Source organism: Dermacentor albipictus, chromosome 1, assembly GCF_038994185.2.
Source record: "Dermacentor albipictus isolate Rhodes 1998 colony chromosome 1, USDA_Dalb.pri_finalv2, whole genome shotgun sequence".
Lineage (NCBI taxonomy): Eukaryota > Metazoa > Arthropoda > Arachnida > Ixodida > Ixodidae > Dermacentor > Dermacentor albipictus.
The window spans coordinates 462,856,844-462,876,822 of NC_091821.1; the positions used below are offsets into that span (position 1 = coordinate 462,856,844).

Consider the following 19,979-nt stretch of genomic DNA (forward strand, 5'->3'; position numbering starts at 1 on the left):
ATCCACAGCAGCGTGGGCGATCTCATCTGCGCTTCCGAGGAACGGGGGCGGGGGGGGGGGGGGGGGGGGTGTTCAGGGCGGCGTGAGGTAGGGAGGGCTACGCTCGTCCGCGGTACCAGCGTGTGTGACGGGGACCACTGCTCCTTCAAGGGGTGATGTCGAGCGGCTACGAGAAAGGCTCGACGGGACGCTCCCTTAGGTGTCGCCGCTAACACTGGTGGCGCGATCTCCACGCGACGAAGGGCCGCTCTCGTCAATGGTGAAACGAAAGCGTGAGAAGCGTAGTACCGCGCAAGACAGGCTGTGCGAAGAAGATGGGTACGACATGGCGCCAGAGCAGCGTACGTCGTTTTTATGGAAACAAAGCAGTGTATGAGCGCAGGTCTGTCTGCGGTGGCTGCTGTGAATCACGCCCATGCTTCACCCACGCTCTGCCTCTCGTGATCTCCCGATTAACGAGGCAGTCGCGCCACACTTTTCTTTTTTTTCTTCTCTCATGTGTGTTTATGTTACATGTCTTGCATGTACATTAGAATTGTTGCACTCCCGCTTGGGCCACAAATGACTAGCACACTGTAAAATTAGTAAAAAAAATTACGGCGAAGCTATCACATCTAAAAAAAAATGAGTGATAGCTTCATTTCCATCGCACCATATGTGACCGTTCAGGGATTCAGGTAGCGCGATCTTGAGTGACGGACGCGCTGGTGCAACTTCAACTGATAAGGTCGTTCGTGTGGAAAGTGAAAAGCTTGACGTTATCATCTGCAGCCCTTGAGGAACCACATCTGTGCGCCAAACTGATGAAGACATTTCCTGCCACACCGCGCCGCACCTCTCCTCCGCGTTATGTCATGTGACAAGCGAGCTGCATTTCTGCTCCACGGCGCCTTCACTCCCTCCAAATGCGGTCGCTCACTCCTGCCTTCTCAAGCTGTTTTCTAATTATACAACCACGAAACACCGCGAGAAGGGCTAAAGTTGGGACTTTAATGAGTGAATAAATGAATTCTGGGGACCAAAAGGCTGCGCCAAGAATTGCTACTGACCGTAGTGTTCGTCTTGAGTACAAGCAACAAGACGCACAATGGTTCTCGGCCATCTCGATCTTTTGCAAAAGCCAAGCAAGCTTCCCAGACCAAGGAAATGATACAGATGAGGAATGCACGCTTGTGCCGTATCCAGAAAAATGAGGGCGAAGGTAAACACTGTATTTTAACGAGTCGGGCAGCACTTTCTTTTTCTGTTCTTTCTTTCTTTTTATTTTTTTGGCCACAAGCCAGTACATTTAAGCTGGCATGTGTGAAGCGTAACTGAGCGCGAATTTTCGCGTTTTGTGCACTGTGATGCCAGACCTGCTCTTTATATGCGGTGCGGTTGCATCATAATAGGTGCGCAACAAAGTCAGTCTCGTCTTGTTCAGGAGAACGCGTGCGGTGGTGGTGTTTAGCGGTATCCACGCTTCGTTCGCTCGAAACACGGTTGAGAGCGCTCAAATACGATAGGGTATGAGCGCAGTCACGTGCAAGTTTGTATATTTCGCGGACTTTCTTTGAATGCTGAAAAAAAAAGCACTAGGCAGGAGGTATGCTGCCACAAAAGACTGGATCGGTTGTTTCTAAACCCGTTCGATAACCTTACGAAACACACTTGGCCCTGAAGTGAATATTATGTTTCCGCATTGAAGCTTAGTTGATTAGCTCATTAGTCGGACCATTATAAATACTTGAAGGAGCGCCACATATGTCGCAAACAATATGTCCTTAGTTTCAGCCAGCTGCAGTCCACCGCTTTTTTTTTTTATTGCTCAACTGGCTCAAGTTATCAGAAACACCCGGCACATGTGCCCTGTCGCGCACTGGTAGATTACTCCGTCCTGCATTCGCTCACCATAGGCCTGCAGAAGCTGGTGGCTCTGAGCGCGCCGTAATCTTGGGGGATGTATAATTTCCTTAGTAAGAACAAGGCGCTGAATACCAGTGTTCTACTTCGGGCAATCCGGACATGATTCAATGCAGTTCCGTGCTAGAACGACACTGGGAGCGTCTTAATAACCATATTCAATATCGTTCAATTGTTTTCCCATCACATCTTACTGCAGGTGTGGTCAAAGCCGCCGAACAAAGCATCCGTGGAGATTAAAATGCAACTGGCGACGGCGACTTTGCCTCTACACCCAGCACCCGAAGCCCACCCTCTCCTCTAGCCTCCTGATGGATGCTTGCGGCATTGCCGTCGGAGCATCATTCAGCACGGTGGTTCAAGCGCTTTATTTAGTGTTCTGTTGGAGGAAACAAGGTTGTGGGTTTGATTCCAAGTGAGGCAGCCGCATTTCAATGATGGGGGAATGCAAAAAAATAAAAATAATAGACCGTGTTACCAGATTTAGGCATATGTTAAAAAATACCCCCCGGCGATTAAAGTTAATCTGGGGTCCTCCACCATGACACCTTTCGTAGCTTCAGTGTTGCTTGTGTTTGCGTGCGAAAGCACGGTATACCACGACGCGAATGAATTAATATTAGCAGTCCAAGCACATGGCGTCTCCCAGTATAAGCGAAAATTATCTTCCCTAAAAGTGGTCTATATTGGGTGGCATTGAGGCTTCCTTCGCTTTCTGAGTAAGCTGTAAGCCCAGCAATAGCCGTTTGATCACGAAACTTTAAAAAAATAAATTACGCGTTGTAGATACCCATCCGGGTGCCTAACTAAGGGTGACGCTTCCGGATCAGGAATTGCAGGCTTGATTATGTGTCGCTTTACCACACTAAACGTGTTGCCGACGTCCGTGCATGAGCCTGCATCAGATGCCACTTCAGGTATCCATCCTTAGTGTACTTTGTAGCGTGTGAAGGCATCATTGATGATGCTTCTGAAAAATTCACGACAGGTGCGTCACTTTCAATTAACGTTTGGTACGGTGCTCTTTCGTTTGGTACTTTCACGCTCGCCAGCACTGCTCGTGTAATCCTTGTAAGTGCGGCCATGTTCCGTACCAATGAAATGAGAAAGCAGTAATGATACGCTGGCACTTTCCCTCAGCAAACAATCTGAGGCCTTAAAACTATGCTCACCAACGATTGCTCTGAGGAGAGTCGATTTGCCGGCACCGTTCCTTCCGAGGAGGGATGTTATGTGGCCCTGGAAGATCTTGAAGGTGATGCCTTTCAAGATGTCTGTACGACATATGACTGGCCCGAAAGTCTGCAAATATAGTGACAATAAAGGCGCAATAAGTAACGTTTCTACGTAAGCGTTTTTCCATTGTGAATAAGGAATCCGCACCGATCTCAATATGTCATTCTGTTTTGGTTATGGCCAGTGACATGCTTCTTTGATATCAATTCCTTTGTTCTTTTCAACCGCACATTCCGTGCCACGTTTATCAGTTTCGGGTAGCACAACATTTGAGCCTGCGCAACAAATAATTGAAAGAAGTATGCATCTATATTTTGGGGTCACACTTTGGCGCAGAGTCAGGCTAATTTCGTGGACTGGAATCTTTGGGACAGCTGTGCAGTTCAAGCAGGTGCCATTACCCCTCGAGCGCCATTAATTAAGAATCCCACTTATGGGTAGTGCCAGGCTCCGGATGCGGCTGTGTTGCGCTGTGCAGCAGTGGGATAATCCAGCATATTCTGAAAACGCGACAAATTACACGTGCATGCACGTACAACTTACGAAGAATGTACCGCACTACGTGACATTGTTCCATATAATTTTTCTATACACGGAGTAATTTCGCATGGCGCTATAATTTTATAGGCAAATAATCACGACTGACGGCATTACAAACGTTGGCGTTGTGTAACGTTGCGATCTGAAGAGGTGTTTGCAAGCCGTACGAGAGGGCTGTCATGTCGCAGAAAAATCAATTTTTGAAGAAACAACCTCCGCAGTGTGGGAGAAATGAAACAATGTTTTGGGTAGGCGTTTTCCTTTTGCCTTTTTTGGAGGTCACTTGAACATCATTTGAGCTACCACTTCACCACGCGAGCCGACTGCTTATACTAATAGAGCAGCGCTGCAAAGTTGAAGCACAGGGATGAGAAGAACACAGACGAAGCGCTGTGATTCCAACTAGCCCCAACAGAAGCCTTAACCGAATGCTGACGCCTGCAGTCATATGCTGGAACTAATATACTACACTTCGGTAGGCAGAAATATCATCCTAGATTTTATACCTAATTCACGAGTTACACCCCGCTGCATGAGCAGCAGTCACAGCTTCACTAGAATTAACCTTATCTGCGGCGGTGGCTCATTAGATGGAAGGGACAAATAAGTACTACAGATCACGCGCGTTCCACAGGGGGTCAGAAAGCTGCGAAATATACAGTAAGGTAACATTTAGCAAGGGGATAGCACTCTTGATGCTTTAGTCTAACATATTTGTAGTGAGAAAAGAGGTTCCAATTGATGCTCTACAGCCGTGTATTGAAGCGCTCTTGAAGGCTGCTTTGCCCGAGATTCTTGTTACCAAGAGTGAAGTCGGCGTCGTTTGTGCGCACAGCTGCATGCAATTGTCGCGCGGGGTGGTCAAAGGAGACGAGTGGTTCGACACCAAGACGGCGGCGACTTATAGCATCGTGGGTGGGGGACCCTCGGGCTACGAAGAGCGCGTAGGAGGGGTGACTGTGTGTCGGGCTTCCGCCACCCGGTTCGCGGAAGCAATGCCCTGGCCTTGAAGTCAGCCCCTCGTCGCTTAACCGCACTGTGCCGAGACATTCGCAAGCTGTCCAGATGCCCGAACAGAACGCGGAAGTGCTTTCTTCGGGAAGTGTGTTTTTTTTGCGAGGTTGTGAGACAAAAGGGGACTCGTTGCACTGCAAGGGATTTGTGGCAACGACCTGGACGTATTGGAACTCCCGATAGTGTCACCTTGGAGCCCCGTTGTGTGCACACTGCGCGCACCGCAGTGTGATTGGACGAACGATGGGGCGAGGGGGTTGCTGGGAATGCTTTTAGGTGCGTGCGGGGCCGTTGGTGGGGATTCGGTGGAGATTCGGCTGAGAAAGAAGACCAAAATTCTAACATGTTACTCGTAGTGATGTCCGTGTAAATACTTTCCTTTCTATCGCTTGCATATTCTATCTTAATAAACAGTTAACCCCATTGCAATCAGCGTCACTGGCTTGCCTACTGTAACGTGACTTCGCGACATCCATAATATCTTCAAGCTTCCCTCACTGACATCGAGGCGAACATCAACTGGCGCAGTCGACAGGATCGCGACGTCTTTCTACTGAAGGCAAGTGACGTGTTGGTTGCTTGGGCGGAGAGCAAGCAGGCGGGGGAGCATTTGGAAGCCCCAAGAAAGGACACGACATCAGCGTCGGAAGGACGGCGCAGGAAGCTACGAGCAAAGCCGCAAGCTGGACAGTCTGCAGCAGGCTCATTGTTGCTGAGCGGAGCTGCAGGAATCTCGGAGACGCTCACCACAGTAATGCCGGAGATGCCACGGGTGGACTAGCGACGTAGCGCAGCGGAGTTCGAGTCAGCAAGACTGACAGGGTGAACCGCAGGAGCGCAGAAGACGTCAAGAGTTCCACAGCGACGCAGCGCCGCGGAGTTCGAGTCAGCAACTGACGGGGTGAACCGCAGGAGCGCCGGTGACGTCATAGGTGGCACAGCGACTCAGCGCCGCGGAGTTCGAGTCGGCAAGGCTGACGGGGAGAACCGCAGGAGCGCAGGTGATGTCGAGGGCGGCATAGCGACGGTGGTGACGTGGAGTTCGAGAGCAGTGAGCAGCCTGGAAAAGGAACGGGAAGTTTGCGGAATTGTTTCGCATCGGACAACTATCAGCGGTTGCTGCGACAGAGAGCTGTCAGGAGCACCCAGAACGGCCAACAACACTCCGGAGAGGCCGTCCAGGTGGCGGAGACAGGAGTGGTCAAGGTAGGGCACTTGTCTGTTGTCTCTTGGTCCACCATTTCGGGCTAGCGCTTTAGTGAAATTCTCGAGTTAAAGGGAAGATTCTAGGACATCTCACGATGGCGGAGAGCGACATGGCTGACGCAGGGTCTGGTCAAGAAGGGGAAAATGTACCCATTCGAGCAGGGGAGCAATTGCTCACAAAAGAAGTGTTTGAGCTTGAGAAGCTCAGACTAATGCTAGAGATGGAAAAAATTAAACTCGCTCAAATGCAGCTACAGCCGCTGGTGGATGCACAGCGCGGGCAGAGGCAGTTGTCGGGTATCAAGCTGGGGGAGTATGCAAAAGAATTGAAGGCAGTTCTTGCTCCAATGCCAGAGGCGGATCCCACAGTGCCCGCATGGTTTAAAAGCGTGGACACTCTCTTCGAAACATTGCAAATCCCCGAGGATATTCGTGGAGTGATATTGCTGCCGTTCCTGAATGAGAAGATGAGAGCATTTGTAGCAAGCGAGTCGGACGGTAGCGTAATGCCATACCCTGAATTCAAAGAAAAAATTCTAAAGGAACTTAAAATGACTCCTAATGAGTATCGGCGCTTATTCCTTTCTGTAAAGAAAGAACAGGATGATTCATGGCATCAGGTGGCGACCAGGTTAGAAACTTTGTTCTCATACTACCTAAAGAGTAGGGATGTCACAACCTTGAAGGATTTAAAAGATTTGGTTATTGCCGATAGGTTTAAACAAATATTATCAGAGGAAGTAAGGACATATGTGATGCAGAATGAAGTCACGCACTGGCTTGTTGCTAGCGAAATTGCCGAGCTAGCCGAGACATATGAGGAAAGCAGACGCGTGGGCTGGACCCGAGAGCGTTCGGATAAGCCACTCTGTGAAGGAGACAGACGCGTGGGGAAGACGAGTGGCCAAACAGGGAATGCAGGCAAGAAAACTCGAACGGAAGCTATCCGATGCTTCCAATGTAAGAAATTTGGACACTATGCCAGCAATTGTCCAGACCCGCGGCACGATTTCGAGAAGGTGCAGCCCGAGGAAGAGAACAGCAAAATCGTAGCGAGGGCGGAGATAATTGTATCTGACAGTTTTCGGCCGCAGGTGGAGCAGTGTGATAAGGTAAACCAGCAAGCCGCGTCGGAGGTGTTAAACTGGGTCGATTTGGAAGTTGGGGGAAATTCCGTCAGGGCTTGTCTCGATTCAGGTGCAGAGATAACTGTGTTGAGGACAGAGACGGTACCCGAGGCTTGTAAGGGCAAGAGTTCAGGTAAAATTAAGGTAAAGGGCGCATTTGGTCAGGTTGTTGACGCGGACCTGCTTTATCTACCACTATCCCTAGCCGGAGAGGATGGATGCAGACACCAACAGGTGCTCATTCTGTGTGCAGTCACTGATGTGTTGTCAAAAGGCATAGGTGCATTGTTAACGCCAGAAGCACACGAACTTCTGGAAAGTGCGAAAATGGAGCTGGAGGAAGAAGCACAGGATAGAGCCACTCTCGAGCAAGCGTTTATCACCACAGAAAATGCAGTCGCAGACTGGCCGGAATGGGGTCCAGAGCTCGATGACGACGAAGAGGCGGAGGAGGATGTTATGGTTGCGTCCGTCGGCCTGGCTGGAAACGAGGCTATGGGTTCGGATGATGCATCTCCTGCTGCCCGCTTCAGGGTTGAGCAGAAAGAGGACAACTCGCTGGGTGAAGCATGGAAGCAAGCAGTTGACGGTACGCATGGAATGAAAGTACAGGATGGTATGCTTTTTCATGACGAGAGGATTAACGGCCAACTGCACATGCAATTAGTGTTGCCCGAGTCAAAAAGGAAAGAAGTTTTAGAGCTTGCGCATGATAGACCCAGTGGCGGCCACTTCTCTGAGAAAAAGACGAAGCAAAGGCTTAGGAGCGCATTCTTTTGGCCTACTATAGTTGCGGATGTAAAGCGCCACTGTCGAACTTGTCATACTTGCCAGACATTTGCACGACCGTCATTTAAAGACAACGTGCCCATCACCCCATTGACGAGGCCTGAGCGACCCTTTGAGGTTGTATACATTGACTGTATAGGGCCACTTGACCCGGCGTCGATACGCGGGCACCGCTATGCCTTGAGTGTGGTGGACTTATGCACAAGGTGGGCGGAAGTGATTCCCTTAAGGAGCCTCACTGCGAAAGCGACGTGTCAGGCGTTGATAGAAGTGTTCTCGCGATACGGGACGCCTGAATTGATTTGCTGTGATCAAGGCACCAACTTTGTGTCAAGGTTAACACAGGAACTCATGGAGCGGTTAGGGGTTAAGATGCGGTTTTCCACTCCAGAGCACCCGCAAAGCAACGGAATTGTTGAAAGGTGGAATGGCACCTTTAAGGCAATGCTCCGGCACGTCGTCCATGATCACAAAGGGGACTGGGACCGCTACGTTCCGTGCGTGTTATGGGCGTATAGGGAAGTGCCTCATGATATAACAGGAATTTCGCCATTCGAATTGATGTTTGGCCGAGCACCGCGTGGGCCGCTTGACATCCTTCGGCAAACATGGACTGGGGAGTGGACACTACCTACGGGGTTGAACAAGCCAGCAGCGCAGTACTTGAGGGATCTCAGGACTAAGATGGCAGAAGCATCGGCTAAGGTTAATGAACATTCTGAGCCGATTCAAAGACGGTACGCGGAGAAGTACAATTTGAGGGCGAGGGAAAAGCAATTTGTCATAGGTGATAAGGTTCTAGTGCTGGATGGTAGTCAGATAGGCAAGCTGCAGCCAAAATGGAAAGGGCCAGCGGTAATAAAGGAGAAGAAGCGGGACAACAGTTATGTTGTGCAGTTTGAGGAGGGAACGAAGTGGGTGCATGCGAATCGCCTGCGGCCATACATGGCGAGATCCTATAATGTAGGCGTAGTGTTTGAATCGGACGAAGAGTTCGGTGCAGTGATGCATGCCCCCTGTCCTAGAGTGAAGGAAGAAAACGTACAGTTCCAAGTGGCGAACGAGACGTTAACGGCGCGACAGTGTGACGAGCTACGTAGAGTTTTAGGAGAAGCTCAGGAGGTATTCTCTCAACGACCCGGTAAATGCTTGGTAGGTTCACATAAAATTGCACTGCTTCCAAATGCAACACGGGAGAAAGCACACCTGTACAGGGTGCCAGTGGCATTCCGCAAGGAGATTGAGCGACAGGTTGCGGAACTGCAAGACTGGGGCTTCGTGTATCCGGTAGACAGCTCCTTTGTACATCCAGTAGTGTGTGTAGCCAAGAAAGACGGCTCATTAAGGATGTGTGTTGACTACAGAAAATTAAATGCAGTGACAGAGCCTGACAGCTTTCCTATGTCGAATATGACTGAGTTGTTGTACGAGGTAGCGCGTGCCAGCTACATATCGGTGCTAGATATGACTAGGGGGTATTGGCAGATAGCTCTAGAAGAGGAGTCACAGCGACTCACCGCTTTCGCTACACCTAAAGGGTTGTATGCTTGGAGAGTCATGCCGTACGGGCTGAGAAACTCGGCCGCAACTTTTCAGAGAATTATGAATGATGTCTTACGTGAGCATTCAGAATATGCCATGGCATATATTGATGACGTGGCTGTATTTTCTACAACCTGGGCAGACCACATGCAGCACCTGGGAAAGGTGTTGGCCACTCTCAAGCAGGTGGGTCTGACGGCGAATCCTGCTAAGTGCAAGTTCGCACAGACAAAGGTGAAATATCTTGGTCATGTCGTCGGATCCGGGACGCATTCCCCCGATCCAGATAGGGTGAGTGCCATCTTCAAACTGCAGGCCCCGAAAACTAAGAGGGATCTTAGGAGTGTCCTGGGTCTTTTTAACTATTACCGTGAATATATTCCCGAATATTCTAAGGTGGTACGCCCGCTAACTGACTTGACAGCCCGTAGGATACCTAAGGTGATCCCGTGGAATGAGGAGGCAGAAAATGCATTTTGCGCTGTAAAGAACGTATTAGCATCACTGCTGCAGTTAGTGGCGCCTGATCATGATAATGAGTTTCTGTTGACAACCGATGCCTCCGAGATAGCGGTAGGGGCTTGCTTATCGCAGCTTGTGGAGGGAGAACAAAAGCCAGTCGCATTCTTGAGTAAAAAGCTGACAGAATCACAGGCAAAGTGGTCAGCCATAGAGAGAGAGGCGTTTGCGGTCGTGTGGGCGCTGGGGAGGCTGGACACCTGGCTATTTGGAGCAAAAATAAAGGTGGCCACCGACCATAATCCGCTAACGTTTCTGGCCGGCTCCGCATCCACCAGCCCAAGGCTGATGCGCTGGTCACTGGCGCTTCAGAAGTATGAATTAGAGATAGTTCACATAAAAGGAACGGCAAATCGATGTGCAGATGCGCTGTCGCGATTAGATGACGGGGAGGGGGAGTAAAAGCCTGATACGGGAAGTGCGCAGCTACGGTGGCTTTGCTAATTGCTTGTGTGTATAGGCTTGTGTGTGAGTGCATGCGGGTTAGGACGCACGTGCCCGATTCTAGTGTTCGCGGGTGCTGCTGTCGACAGACCTCACGGCGACAGAGGCTATTTTTGTTGTTTCTACCGCGGATGCATGGTGGACCTGACAGCAGATTTGTGCCCTTCCTTTGTGAATTGCAAGGACTGTTCGTGATGTGCTGCGTGGTGTGTGTGGGTGTGTGTGTGAAAAATGTCACGCTGACAACAAGTATCCCCGTGACATTATCCCCGTGACAAGTATCCCCGTGACAAGTATCCCCGTGACATGGTGGGGAGGAGTGAAGTCGGCGTCGTTTGTGCGCACAGCTGCATGCAATTGTCGCGCGGGGTGGTCAAAGGAGACGAGTGGTTCGACACCAAGACGGCGGCGACTTATAGCATCGTGGGTGGGGGACCCTCGGGCTACGAAGAGCGCGTAGGAGGGGTGACTGTGTGTCGGGCTTCCGCCACCCGGTTCGCGGAAGCAATGCCCTGGCCTTGAAGTCAGCCCCTCGTCGCTTAACCGCACTGTGCCGAGACATTCGCAAGCTGTCCAGATGCCCGAACAGAACGCGGAAGTGCTTTCTTCGGGAAGTGTGTTTTTTTTGCGAGGTTGTGAGACAAAAGGGGACTCGTTGCACTCCAAGGGATTTGTGGCAACGACCTGGACGTATTGGAACTCCCGATAGTGTCACCTTGGAGCCCCGTTGTGTGCACACTGCGCGCACCGCAGTGTGATTGGACGAACGATGGGGCGAGGGGGTTGCTGGGAATGCTTTTAGGTGCGTGCGGGGCCGTTGGTGGGGATTCGGTGGAGATTCGGCTGAGAAAGAAGACCAAAATTCTAACATGTTACTCGTAGTGATGTCCGTGTAAATACTTTCCTTTCTATCGCTTGCATATTCTATCTTAATAAACAGTTAACCCCATTGCAATCAGCGTCACTGGCTTGCCTACTGTAACGTGACTTCGCGACATCCATAATATCTTCAAGCTTCCCTCACTGACATCGAGGCGAACATCAACTCCAAGATTGATCAAGAGGCTAAAAAGTAAAGCTCTTGATTGCGATACTTAGAACGCCTGAAGAACGCCCGAGCTCACGGATGACTTCACTCTTGGATTATTCCTACAAGAGGTGCTACCCTAACTGCTCCAGGTAACGCTTTCACTGCAAGTAAAGTGAGTCTGGAACTTTGATTTGAGAAATCAACAGAATGAATTCTAGAAGCTTGGAACAGGTGCTAGATGGTTCATTCTCCACAGACAAGCGAGAGATAGCGACTCGAGAAAGAACATTATCGCATGCGAGAGCTGTAGCGCGCGAACAGTAGAATGCATTTAGCTCAAACGGGACGCACAAGACTATAGAGACAACGAAAACTTAGCTCCAGTAACAACTGATTGTTTACTGCCGCTAATCACCGTGTGCCGCTCTCGTTCTACGTTCTGCCTTCGGAAAGGACGGCTACCACGTGATGCATTACTGTTGTGTGACGCGTTCGTGGCTTCGTTTGGTCGCACAATATTAGTGTGCGAAGTTTCGAAGTCAGAGCTCCAACGGAAAGCCGGAGTATGAAGTTGCTTGCATACCCCATGCAAACGATCTTGCGCGCGACGGCGACAAGCGACGCGTTGGAGATGATTGCCGCTCGTCGCCCATGGACGACGAATGGACGCGACAACTATCTCCCATGCGTAGCTTGTCGCCGCGTGTTCGACTCGTGCACGAGCCGAACGCACGCGAGCGAGGACTTTGAGCGACGTGTCCGCGTTGTTGCCGGTATGAGGCCAACAAATACGCACAGAAACTGGCATGACGCACACTCTAATCAATTAATCTGATTTAGCTTGGTGTAAGCATAAGCATAGAATATTTCTGAAGGTGTTTGGGCAGCTTTTATTCTTATTTTTGCGCGTTTCAAAATTCGGTCGTTTGCACACTCCGTGCGACAAACAGTAGTATGTCACTGATGTACATCCTGTTCCAGCTTCGCGCCATTGGCTAGTCGCTCGTAGTACTTCTGGTCGCCGAGCAATCGAAGGAAAAGAACGAGCAATCTGCTCGCGCAACTACCCGTTTCGTCGCTCGAAGCTGTCGCTCGTTGCAGTCGCGTGCCATATTATTCACATGGGGTTGACCTTTACAAGGAGACCCTCTTCCTCTGTGTGAACACCAAGCTGCGGAACGGAAACCAGCCCGCATTCAATGGCTGTAGTGCTCATGTATATATGCCGGACAGCACGACAGAGTTTCTGTGCTTCCAAGCCCTGCATCCTCCGCGGAATTGACCTCAAAGAAGTCCGCAGCTGCCCGCAAGGCCTTCCACACCATTGGCAATGCCCATGTTCCAGAAAACGTGAACAAGGTTCTCAGCCAGGGGCTGCAGTCCCTCGCTTAACGGAGCAAGACGGCGCCAGAAGTTCTAGCCACGGGGAGGAGGATTCGTAGTGGCAGTCCTGACGCTGAGGCTGACAGATGCATTTCGGATAGCGTGTACGAGCGTGAAATAACTGCAACACGCATCAACGCGTACGATCTGAATGGAAGTGTTACCCACCTCTGGAACAACTCGTGTTTAGTTCTCGCTCATAAAGAGTGCGGTTTAACTGTGCTTACTAAAGGCGTGCAAAACGCAAAAGCATTGGATTCCATAAACTCATGTGTTTTAGGGACAGATGACGTGTGGCTTGAAAAAAAAAGCGAGAAAGGAGGCACGTGTAAGTTACGCAAGCGCTTTACTTTGGTAAGTAACGCTTCCTCTGAAGGTAACGTCTATGCTGAACAACACTTTCATGTTGAACAATCGAGTGGGAAGACGAACAATTAATTCGTCGTGACGACGAAAAAATGCATGGCGTAGCTGGGCACGTATGGGCACAGCGAACGTTTACCCAGATACCGAAGGGGTTAATGTATCTGTGGAGTGCGCAGCTACCGTGACCGCGTGGTTTTCGTGCATACGTATTATCGGACACCGAAGGGCATCGTGGACCCAAATTTATGTACGGGCGTACTTTTACAGTCGTAATTTCGCTACTTAAAAATAGCATAGCACATCCAGCCAAGTCGCATACCTTGGTCTCATATGTATGGACCTGACTGAGGCGCGAGTCTGACGCGATACTGACGTTCTTAGGCTCGAGCCCGGACATGCCTCAATTCTTGTTCACTCGGCCCAAGCCCGGCCCGCGGGCCGGGCCGGGACTAGACTTTTGGGTTAAGCCAGAGCCCGTGCATGCTCTACCATACACTGCGAGTGCCTTAGTTGTGAGCCTATGTTCGCTATAGCACAGATGCTGGCTAAGAACGTTGATTGAACAAGCGTGCACTAGAAAATTCATAGAAGCATTTCAGATAAACAGCAGAAGAGAGAATAGCTTGCAACTGTAAATGTGTTCGCTAATTAGAAAGAAATCCTGCTTCTCGAAAGCGGCTTGTGACGAGTACTTTTGCAGGAATTTAATCTTCGTTGTGTTGCTCTTCCCTTATCTTTTTATTGCTCTCTAAGACATGATCATTCTTTATGGCTTATCTAAGCAGTCTTATCTTATCTAAGCAGTCCAGTCCCTGCCAGTCCTGGACTGTTTGGGACTGGTGGGCCACATTCAATGTTGCTCTGACAGCTTCGGCAGCTCCGCTCACCAGCCGAAGAGCTGCCAGAATTGAGTTCGTTTTTCGCGGACCGGATGTCGTGGACTTTACTAGGACACTCAGAGCTGTCACCAGATTTCTGTTAGGATCAGCGCAAGCAGCTAGCAAACGACGGCTACCTGAAAAAGTAGCAAATTCGTCCGAAAGGCGAATCATCGATTGCGATAGTAAATTATTCGACAGCTATGCGAAGTAAGGACGGTAGTTTGCCGTATAAACTTGGAAACGTTCGCTTACTGACTGAATTAAAAAAAGCATGGCATAAGCCCGCGCAAGGAAACATGAACAGCTCACACTCGATGAGTTTCGACACTCGTTGTCAAAACACTGGTGTGTGCAAGCGCGGCTGCAGCAGCGAGCGAAATGACCTTCGTGCTGTCTATCGCTTCGACTCAGAAGCGGCGAGAACACAGCGCGCACTGAGCGCGCGTGTGAGCCGTATGAATATCCCTTTCAATATACGGCGCGTGCTTCCACGCGCGGCCGTGTAAACTACGCACTTGCTGGCTTGGTCGAAGCTGCCCCCTCTCCCTCCAGGCCTGCCTCCCTGCTTTCCTCCCTATCGCGAGCAAGATTGAGCCGCGATCGTCAGTTTCCCTTGCGTCCGGTCGCGAAGTACGCAGTTGCTGCCGGAGCTGCAGCCTTATAGTATACGTGTTTCTTTGAGACAAGCACAGCGATGAGGCGCACAAGCTTGCTTTTATTGATGCTTTTCGCTAAATTTGTCATGCTCATTGCTTTATGTGTAGTAAACACGTGGAGTTCGCTTTTCAGGTGAGTGAAGCTGGTGTGAGAAGAAGCGCGATAGAATACAGAATGTGGCTATTGCACGCCGGTGGCTGGGCCGGTACACTGTCGGAGCTTCGTCGATTATCCATTTTGCTGCCAAGTTCGAATGTTTGCGTTTTGACGCGCGGAGTTAGAAGAGGGTGTACGCGCGCTCTGTTCTGGATGCCCGTCTGACGAGACAGTCTCACGAGGTTTCAGCATATTTGGCGGGTGCTTTCTGCGTGAACAGCAACGTGGCAAGATCGCGATATTGCTTACGTTCGTGTGAGAATTCCGCCAAAATTTTGCAGGCAATGAGCTAGCTCAATTACAGTGGTTAAGCGGCACAAATAGCGAGAGCGCGACGTAACTTGTGCTTTCCGAGAACGTTATATAAGCTCAGGAAGCGATTCCACTATGCAAGCTCTATGGTTGCGTCAGCCACGTGGAGGCTACCATCTCGGAGACCACACTAATGAATTCGCTGGTTACTGGGCTTAGCTACGAGCAGACGATGGCAGCCAGGAGAGAGTTCCAGTCACGGTGCTTTCGAGCGAAACTTCCAACAGTCCAGACAGCTGGATCACGTGGCTGTGCCATGCCCTTCTGTCAGGGATAGTCAGACCGCAAGCCGCAGACGGTTTGCGGATATTCCGGGACAGGATAATCGAAGAGGCCCAATAATCTCACGAGGGCTTTCGTTTTCTAATACTCCGCTCCCAGTACTTTCAGGCCAAGAACTAAATGCGCCTTTCATCATGATACTGCGTTCCTAATAGAGAAGTGTCGGACGCGCAATACACAAGCAAGACATAACAAATGTTTGGGTACAAGATGAGCACCAAGGGTGGAGCGTTTTTTTTTATTGCGTTGTACGATGGCATACAATACTGAGCGCGTGCAATAAACCCTTCATTTGGTATTAGTGCTGACTCTTAGTATTCCCTGTCATCTTGCATGCCACATTTAAACTACATACCACTTATTGCATTACCTACTAGCTCATACTTATGTCACTCCGTGCAATTTACTCGCCTTATTAAACTTGTAAATTATAATGATTGGCTCCAACGTGTCGGCCACGGGCTCGAACAGGTTGGGGTCCTCCTTAATCACCTTGGCGTCTGCCGCCGAGATGCCGGCGCTTCCATAGATACCCCAGTACTTGGGCTGTAAAAGCAGACGGCATTTGTAAAACTGGTCTTAACAACGGCATCGTGACATCGGATACGACAATGAACTAGCGTAACATTTCGTTTGCTTGAACTTTGCGTTTTTACATCAAGATGGTGCCGCAACCTTCTTTGACAACCTCAGCGTTAGGGACACGTCGGACGCCTCTTTCCATAAGCGTTTATTGCAAGTGACTGCCGCCGAAAACGCAATTGTTTTTCACTGTCTATAACTGTCTAAAATAACTTAATTGTCCGAGAGCGATCACGCTGAGCGCTTGTTCGTATAGACCCCGCGTCCGCATACTCGGGCCTTCGGTACAACACACGGGCGAGACAGAGTGTGCGTTCCAATCCTGGTCGGCAGTGGAGACAGTCTACGAGCTTCGAAAAAAATAAAGAACACGAAAAAGCCCATGTTTGTGCATATTAGTGCTATTGATTGTTTAACATTATTAATGTGCAAAATGATAAAAAATACCACAGCGTTGCTTAAACTAGGCGCATGAAAAGAAAGCATTTTCTAGTGTGCAGACGAGTTTGCTGCCGAGTTTCAAGCATTTTTCTCAGCCCCAACCTTGAACGGACAGCCATAGCAACGTACATCGTTTTTCTTTTCGATAATGTCTTCGCGAAGCTCTCTCTTCGACCGGCTTCATCAGAACCGGAACGATCGGCTTCGCACGGCCGCCGTAAGGTGAGCCGTCAATTTAGCCATCTACGGCAAACATTGAAACACACCGAGGGTCAGTTGCGTACCATCACGAGAAACCACCACGGCTTGGGGAAGCTGTAGCCGAAGGGCCAGACGTTCTTCAGGTACCAGGCCAGGGCCAAGCTCACGGAGCACGACGTGAGCAAGGCGATGGAGATCTTGCGAAGGGACAGCTGGTGGAAGGTCCTGTGCGACGCGAAGTTCTTCCACGTGATGCCCTCTCCTGCACGCGTCCCAAGGCGGCGGTCACCCACAAGGGCTTTGTGCCGGAGCGCCGTTTCCGCAGCTGAACGCCGAAGTAAGTCGCACGCGAAGTCTGCGGCTCGCAGCCCCGCAGGGAGAAGCGAAATGGCCACGCGTACCGGGGCCCCTGAACTCATTAACTATTCACGTTGCCGGGACTTAAGGGGCATGTCGGACAACCGTGCTCGAAAAAAAAAGAACAATTTTTAACGCAAAAAAATATTAATGTGGGGGGGACTGCGAAGCGGATCGCGATTATAAGGGGGCCTCAATAATGAGGCACTTCTGTTAGATATGATACCCGGTAGTGCTGATGGAGATAAACGACACGTAACTTCGCCCGAAATGGTGATGCGTGTGCCGAAAGCAGCGTGCTCCATTTAATTGGTAGAGCGGCTGCGAACGGAATGATCTGCTAAGGTAATCCTCAGCACTGACAGCAGGAAAAAACACAACAAAATACAGGAACGCGGGTTGCCAGAATCGTTTCAGCTATGCGGCGGCCGTCGCTGTTCCTTCATACTGTGTGCCAACTCAGGTGCTGATGCATGCAATCCTGCGTTTACGAAAAAAAGGAAAACAAAAGAGGGTAGTGGCTTTTTACACACTAATGCATACTTTCGGTGTCATTCGCATTAACTGTAGAGAACGCTTAAGCGTGTACAGCTCAATGCGCACTGCCAGGATACGCTGCTGTGAGTTATCGCTGATCTACGTGCGTAGGCTGCGGTCGTTTCGGAACATGTGTGGAGGGCAGCGACCGTTCTGTGTGGTATTGATGCCAGATAACGCAGATTTAAAGCTACCGAAATGAATCGTTCAATAATTATGCAGAGATAGGTGAGATTTAGGTACTCTGCGATATGCATGGTGGTACAAAGTTTGCAATCTTCTTATACTAATTCAGCTCGCATGTAAATGAGACAAAAAAAACCAACACAGAGTGGCTAGAATACGAAGTAATGCATTTACTCTACGTTAATTAATTGTATTAAAAGATATTCCGAAGCGAGCCAGGCCAACGAAATACAGTGCAGTAAGACTTGGGAAGTTATGAGGTGGCTATTACAGCTCCTCCAAAAAAACGGCATTCATGTAAGAACGTCGACATAATTTACCCACGTGAATTGCTTTTCCCACAGCGTGCTTCAGGCATAAGACGGTACCAGCCCCCTACGAAACACCGGTATCTTTAAGGCTCACGAAAGGCGCAAAACCGCACACTTGTACAACAAAAGCTTTCGAAGCGTCGTGGGGTGTTCAAAACACTGGAACGCCAGCGCATTGAACATCGATATCCATTGACGCTGTAAGGTTTATTTCTGGTACGCAAAATGTTGCTCGTGCAGCTGTCAAGTACACAGATAGGAATATATGGAGGGGGGCCTCCTAAAGAGCCTGGTCAATAAAAGTGTCTCGTCCTCCTGGAAGAGTTAGGCTGGAGAAACATGAACGTGGGCTACAATTACTGCCTTTAACTACAATCGCGGAGTTCTATCACACTTGTAAGAAAAACGCCACTCACCCAGTTCTTCGCTCTCGCAGATGAGGGTGATGCCGTAGGCGAAGCCAACGTTCGGCAACAGGCACATCGCCTGGTAGATTAAGTTGTAAGGGTTCGCCGCATCTTTCCTGTCCAAGAGGGTGGCTCCGGATACGGCCAGGACGGTAATGGGCAGGATGAGGGTCATCACCATCACAATGAAAGTCAGGATGGCCGCGATATTCGCTAGGAAAAGACGAGATGTTTTAGAAAGGAAGCTCGCTTTACAGTGTCTTAGCATTTCAACATAGCTTGAGAATGGCGCAGCGTATCAACTTAGACACCGCATGAGACTGCACGTTCCATTGCATGTAGATATTCACGTATTTGTAGGCGTCGTATTAGGTCGTATAGCACACAATTACCCGCTTCACGTAGATTCCAATGGGCGCGTTAGATCTGCACATTGTCTGGCTTTAAATAAAAACTCAAACTATAAAAGACGCCACTACTGACATTCTTTGGAAATATGAACAGTCCTTACTACGCATATTCGCCTTCTAGTAAAACTGTGTTAAAATGTGAAATATGCGAAAGGACATCTTTGTTTCGAGCAGTTTCTGACAATAAAGTTTGCCATTTAAAGGAAATGATTGTTCGAAAAAGAAGGCAAGTTCGACGGCTCAAGAGCTCTGCAGCTTTAAATTGAAACATCGAACCTGCACAATGAATGGCTGATTAGCTTAATACATGCCTTACAATGAAGATAAAACGAACACAAGAGTTTGTGAATCTCAATGTGAACGGAGGTGGACAGCCACTTGTGTTGAATTTGTGTGCATCGATGATGCAGAAACAGAGCCCACAAGTTTATGCCTGCATGTGGCAAATGGGATTGTATACTCGGACACAGTTTCCTTGTTCCTCCAAGGTTACACACGATCCTTGATAATTCGTTCCGACAGCCGCTGAAAAATACTACTTGTAGAATTTTTTTTACAGTAACAGGTCCGCGAAATTCAGGTGCTCATGGAAAATGGAGGTGCCGCTGAAATAAGGTATGAACCAATGACAATGGCCTAAAAGTCGGTTATGTTTTTTTTAGCTGCATGAAATTTTAAAAAAATTGCCAGTGGGAGGAAGCACGATTCTCAACCTTGATATAAATTATTCGATGAGGCGGCCATAGGCCAGTGGAATCAAAATGAGCAATTAACGTAATTACACTAATTAACTGCTTAGTTAATTACATTGCGGCCCATATTTCAATTTACGAATTGTAGCCGATGTGTTCGCAAGGCGTATACTCTTAAAAAGAACTATCATAAAACGGATTTTTAGAATTGCAGATAATAATTTTCGAAGTGTCCGACGAGATGCATTGGCGTTCTGGTTACTTTTGCGCTTCAATGCATAAGACAACGTTTTCCTAAAAAAAAGTAAGTTGGACGGCAGCAGGTTTTTACCTCCAACTTGACGGTGCATATTGCGAAGCTGGTGCCATCCTCAGAATTCACTCCATGTCGATATGCATCGCAATTTCACTAGTTACAATTCGTAGATTGATATATTGCCACATCCTATACGGTCGCCGCGTGTATGTG

The 19,979-nt window shown here is 49.3% G+C and overlaps 1 protein-coding gene and 1 long non-coding RNA gene across 2 annotated transcripts in view; one reads left to right on the forward strand and one right to left on the reverse strand.

Moving 5' to 3' along the window:
- Positions 1-3,063, forward strand: part of LOC135905591 (uncharacterized) — a 49,896-nt gene extending 46,833 nt beyond the window's left edge. The window contains exon 3 of the long non-coding RNA XR_010565415.2: positions 2,102-3,063. This is a non-coding gene — a long non-coding RNA (uncharacterized lncRNA). The remainder of the gene's footprint in view (positions 1-2,101) is intronic.
- LOC135902778 (phospholipid-transporting ATPase ABCA3-like) overlaps positions 1-19,979 on the reverse strand; it is a 173,572-nt gene that overhangs the window by 91,841 nt on the left and 61,752 nt on the right. Inside the window, exons 7-10 of the mRNA XM_065433016.2 lie at positions 18,418-18,621; positions 16,694-16,872; positions 15,798-15,932; positions 3,075-3,204 (exon numbers count right to left, since the gene is read on the reverse strand). Of these exons, the coding sequence (XP_065289088.2) occupies positions 3,075-3,204; positions 15,798-15,932; positions 16,694-16,872; positions 18,418-18,621 (648 nt within the window). The remainder of the gene's footprint in view (positions 1-3,074; positions 3,205-15,797; positions 15,933-16,693; positions 16,873-18,417; positions 18,622-19,979) is intronic.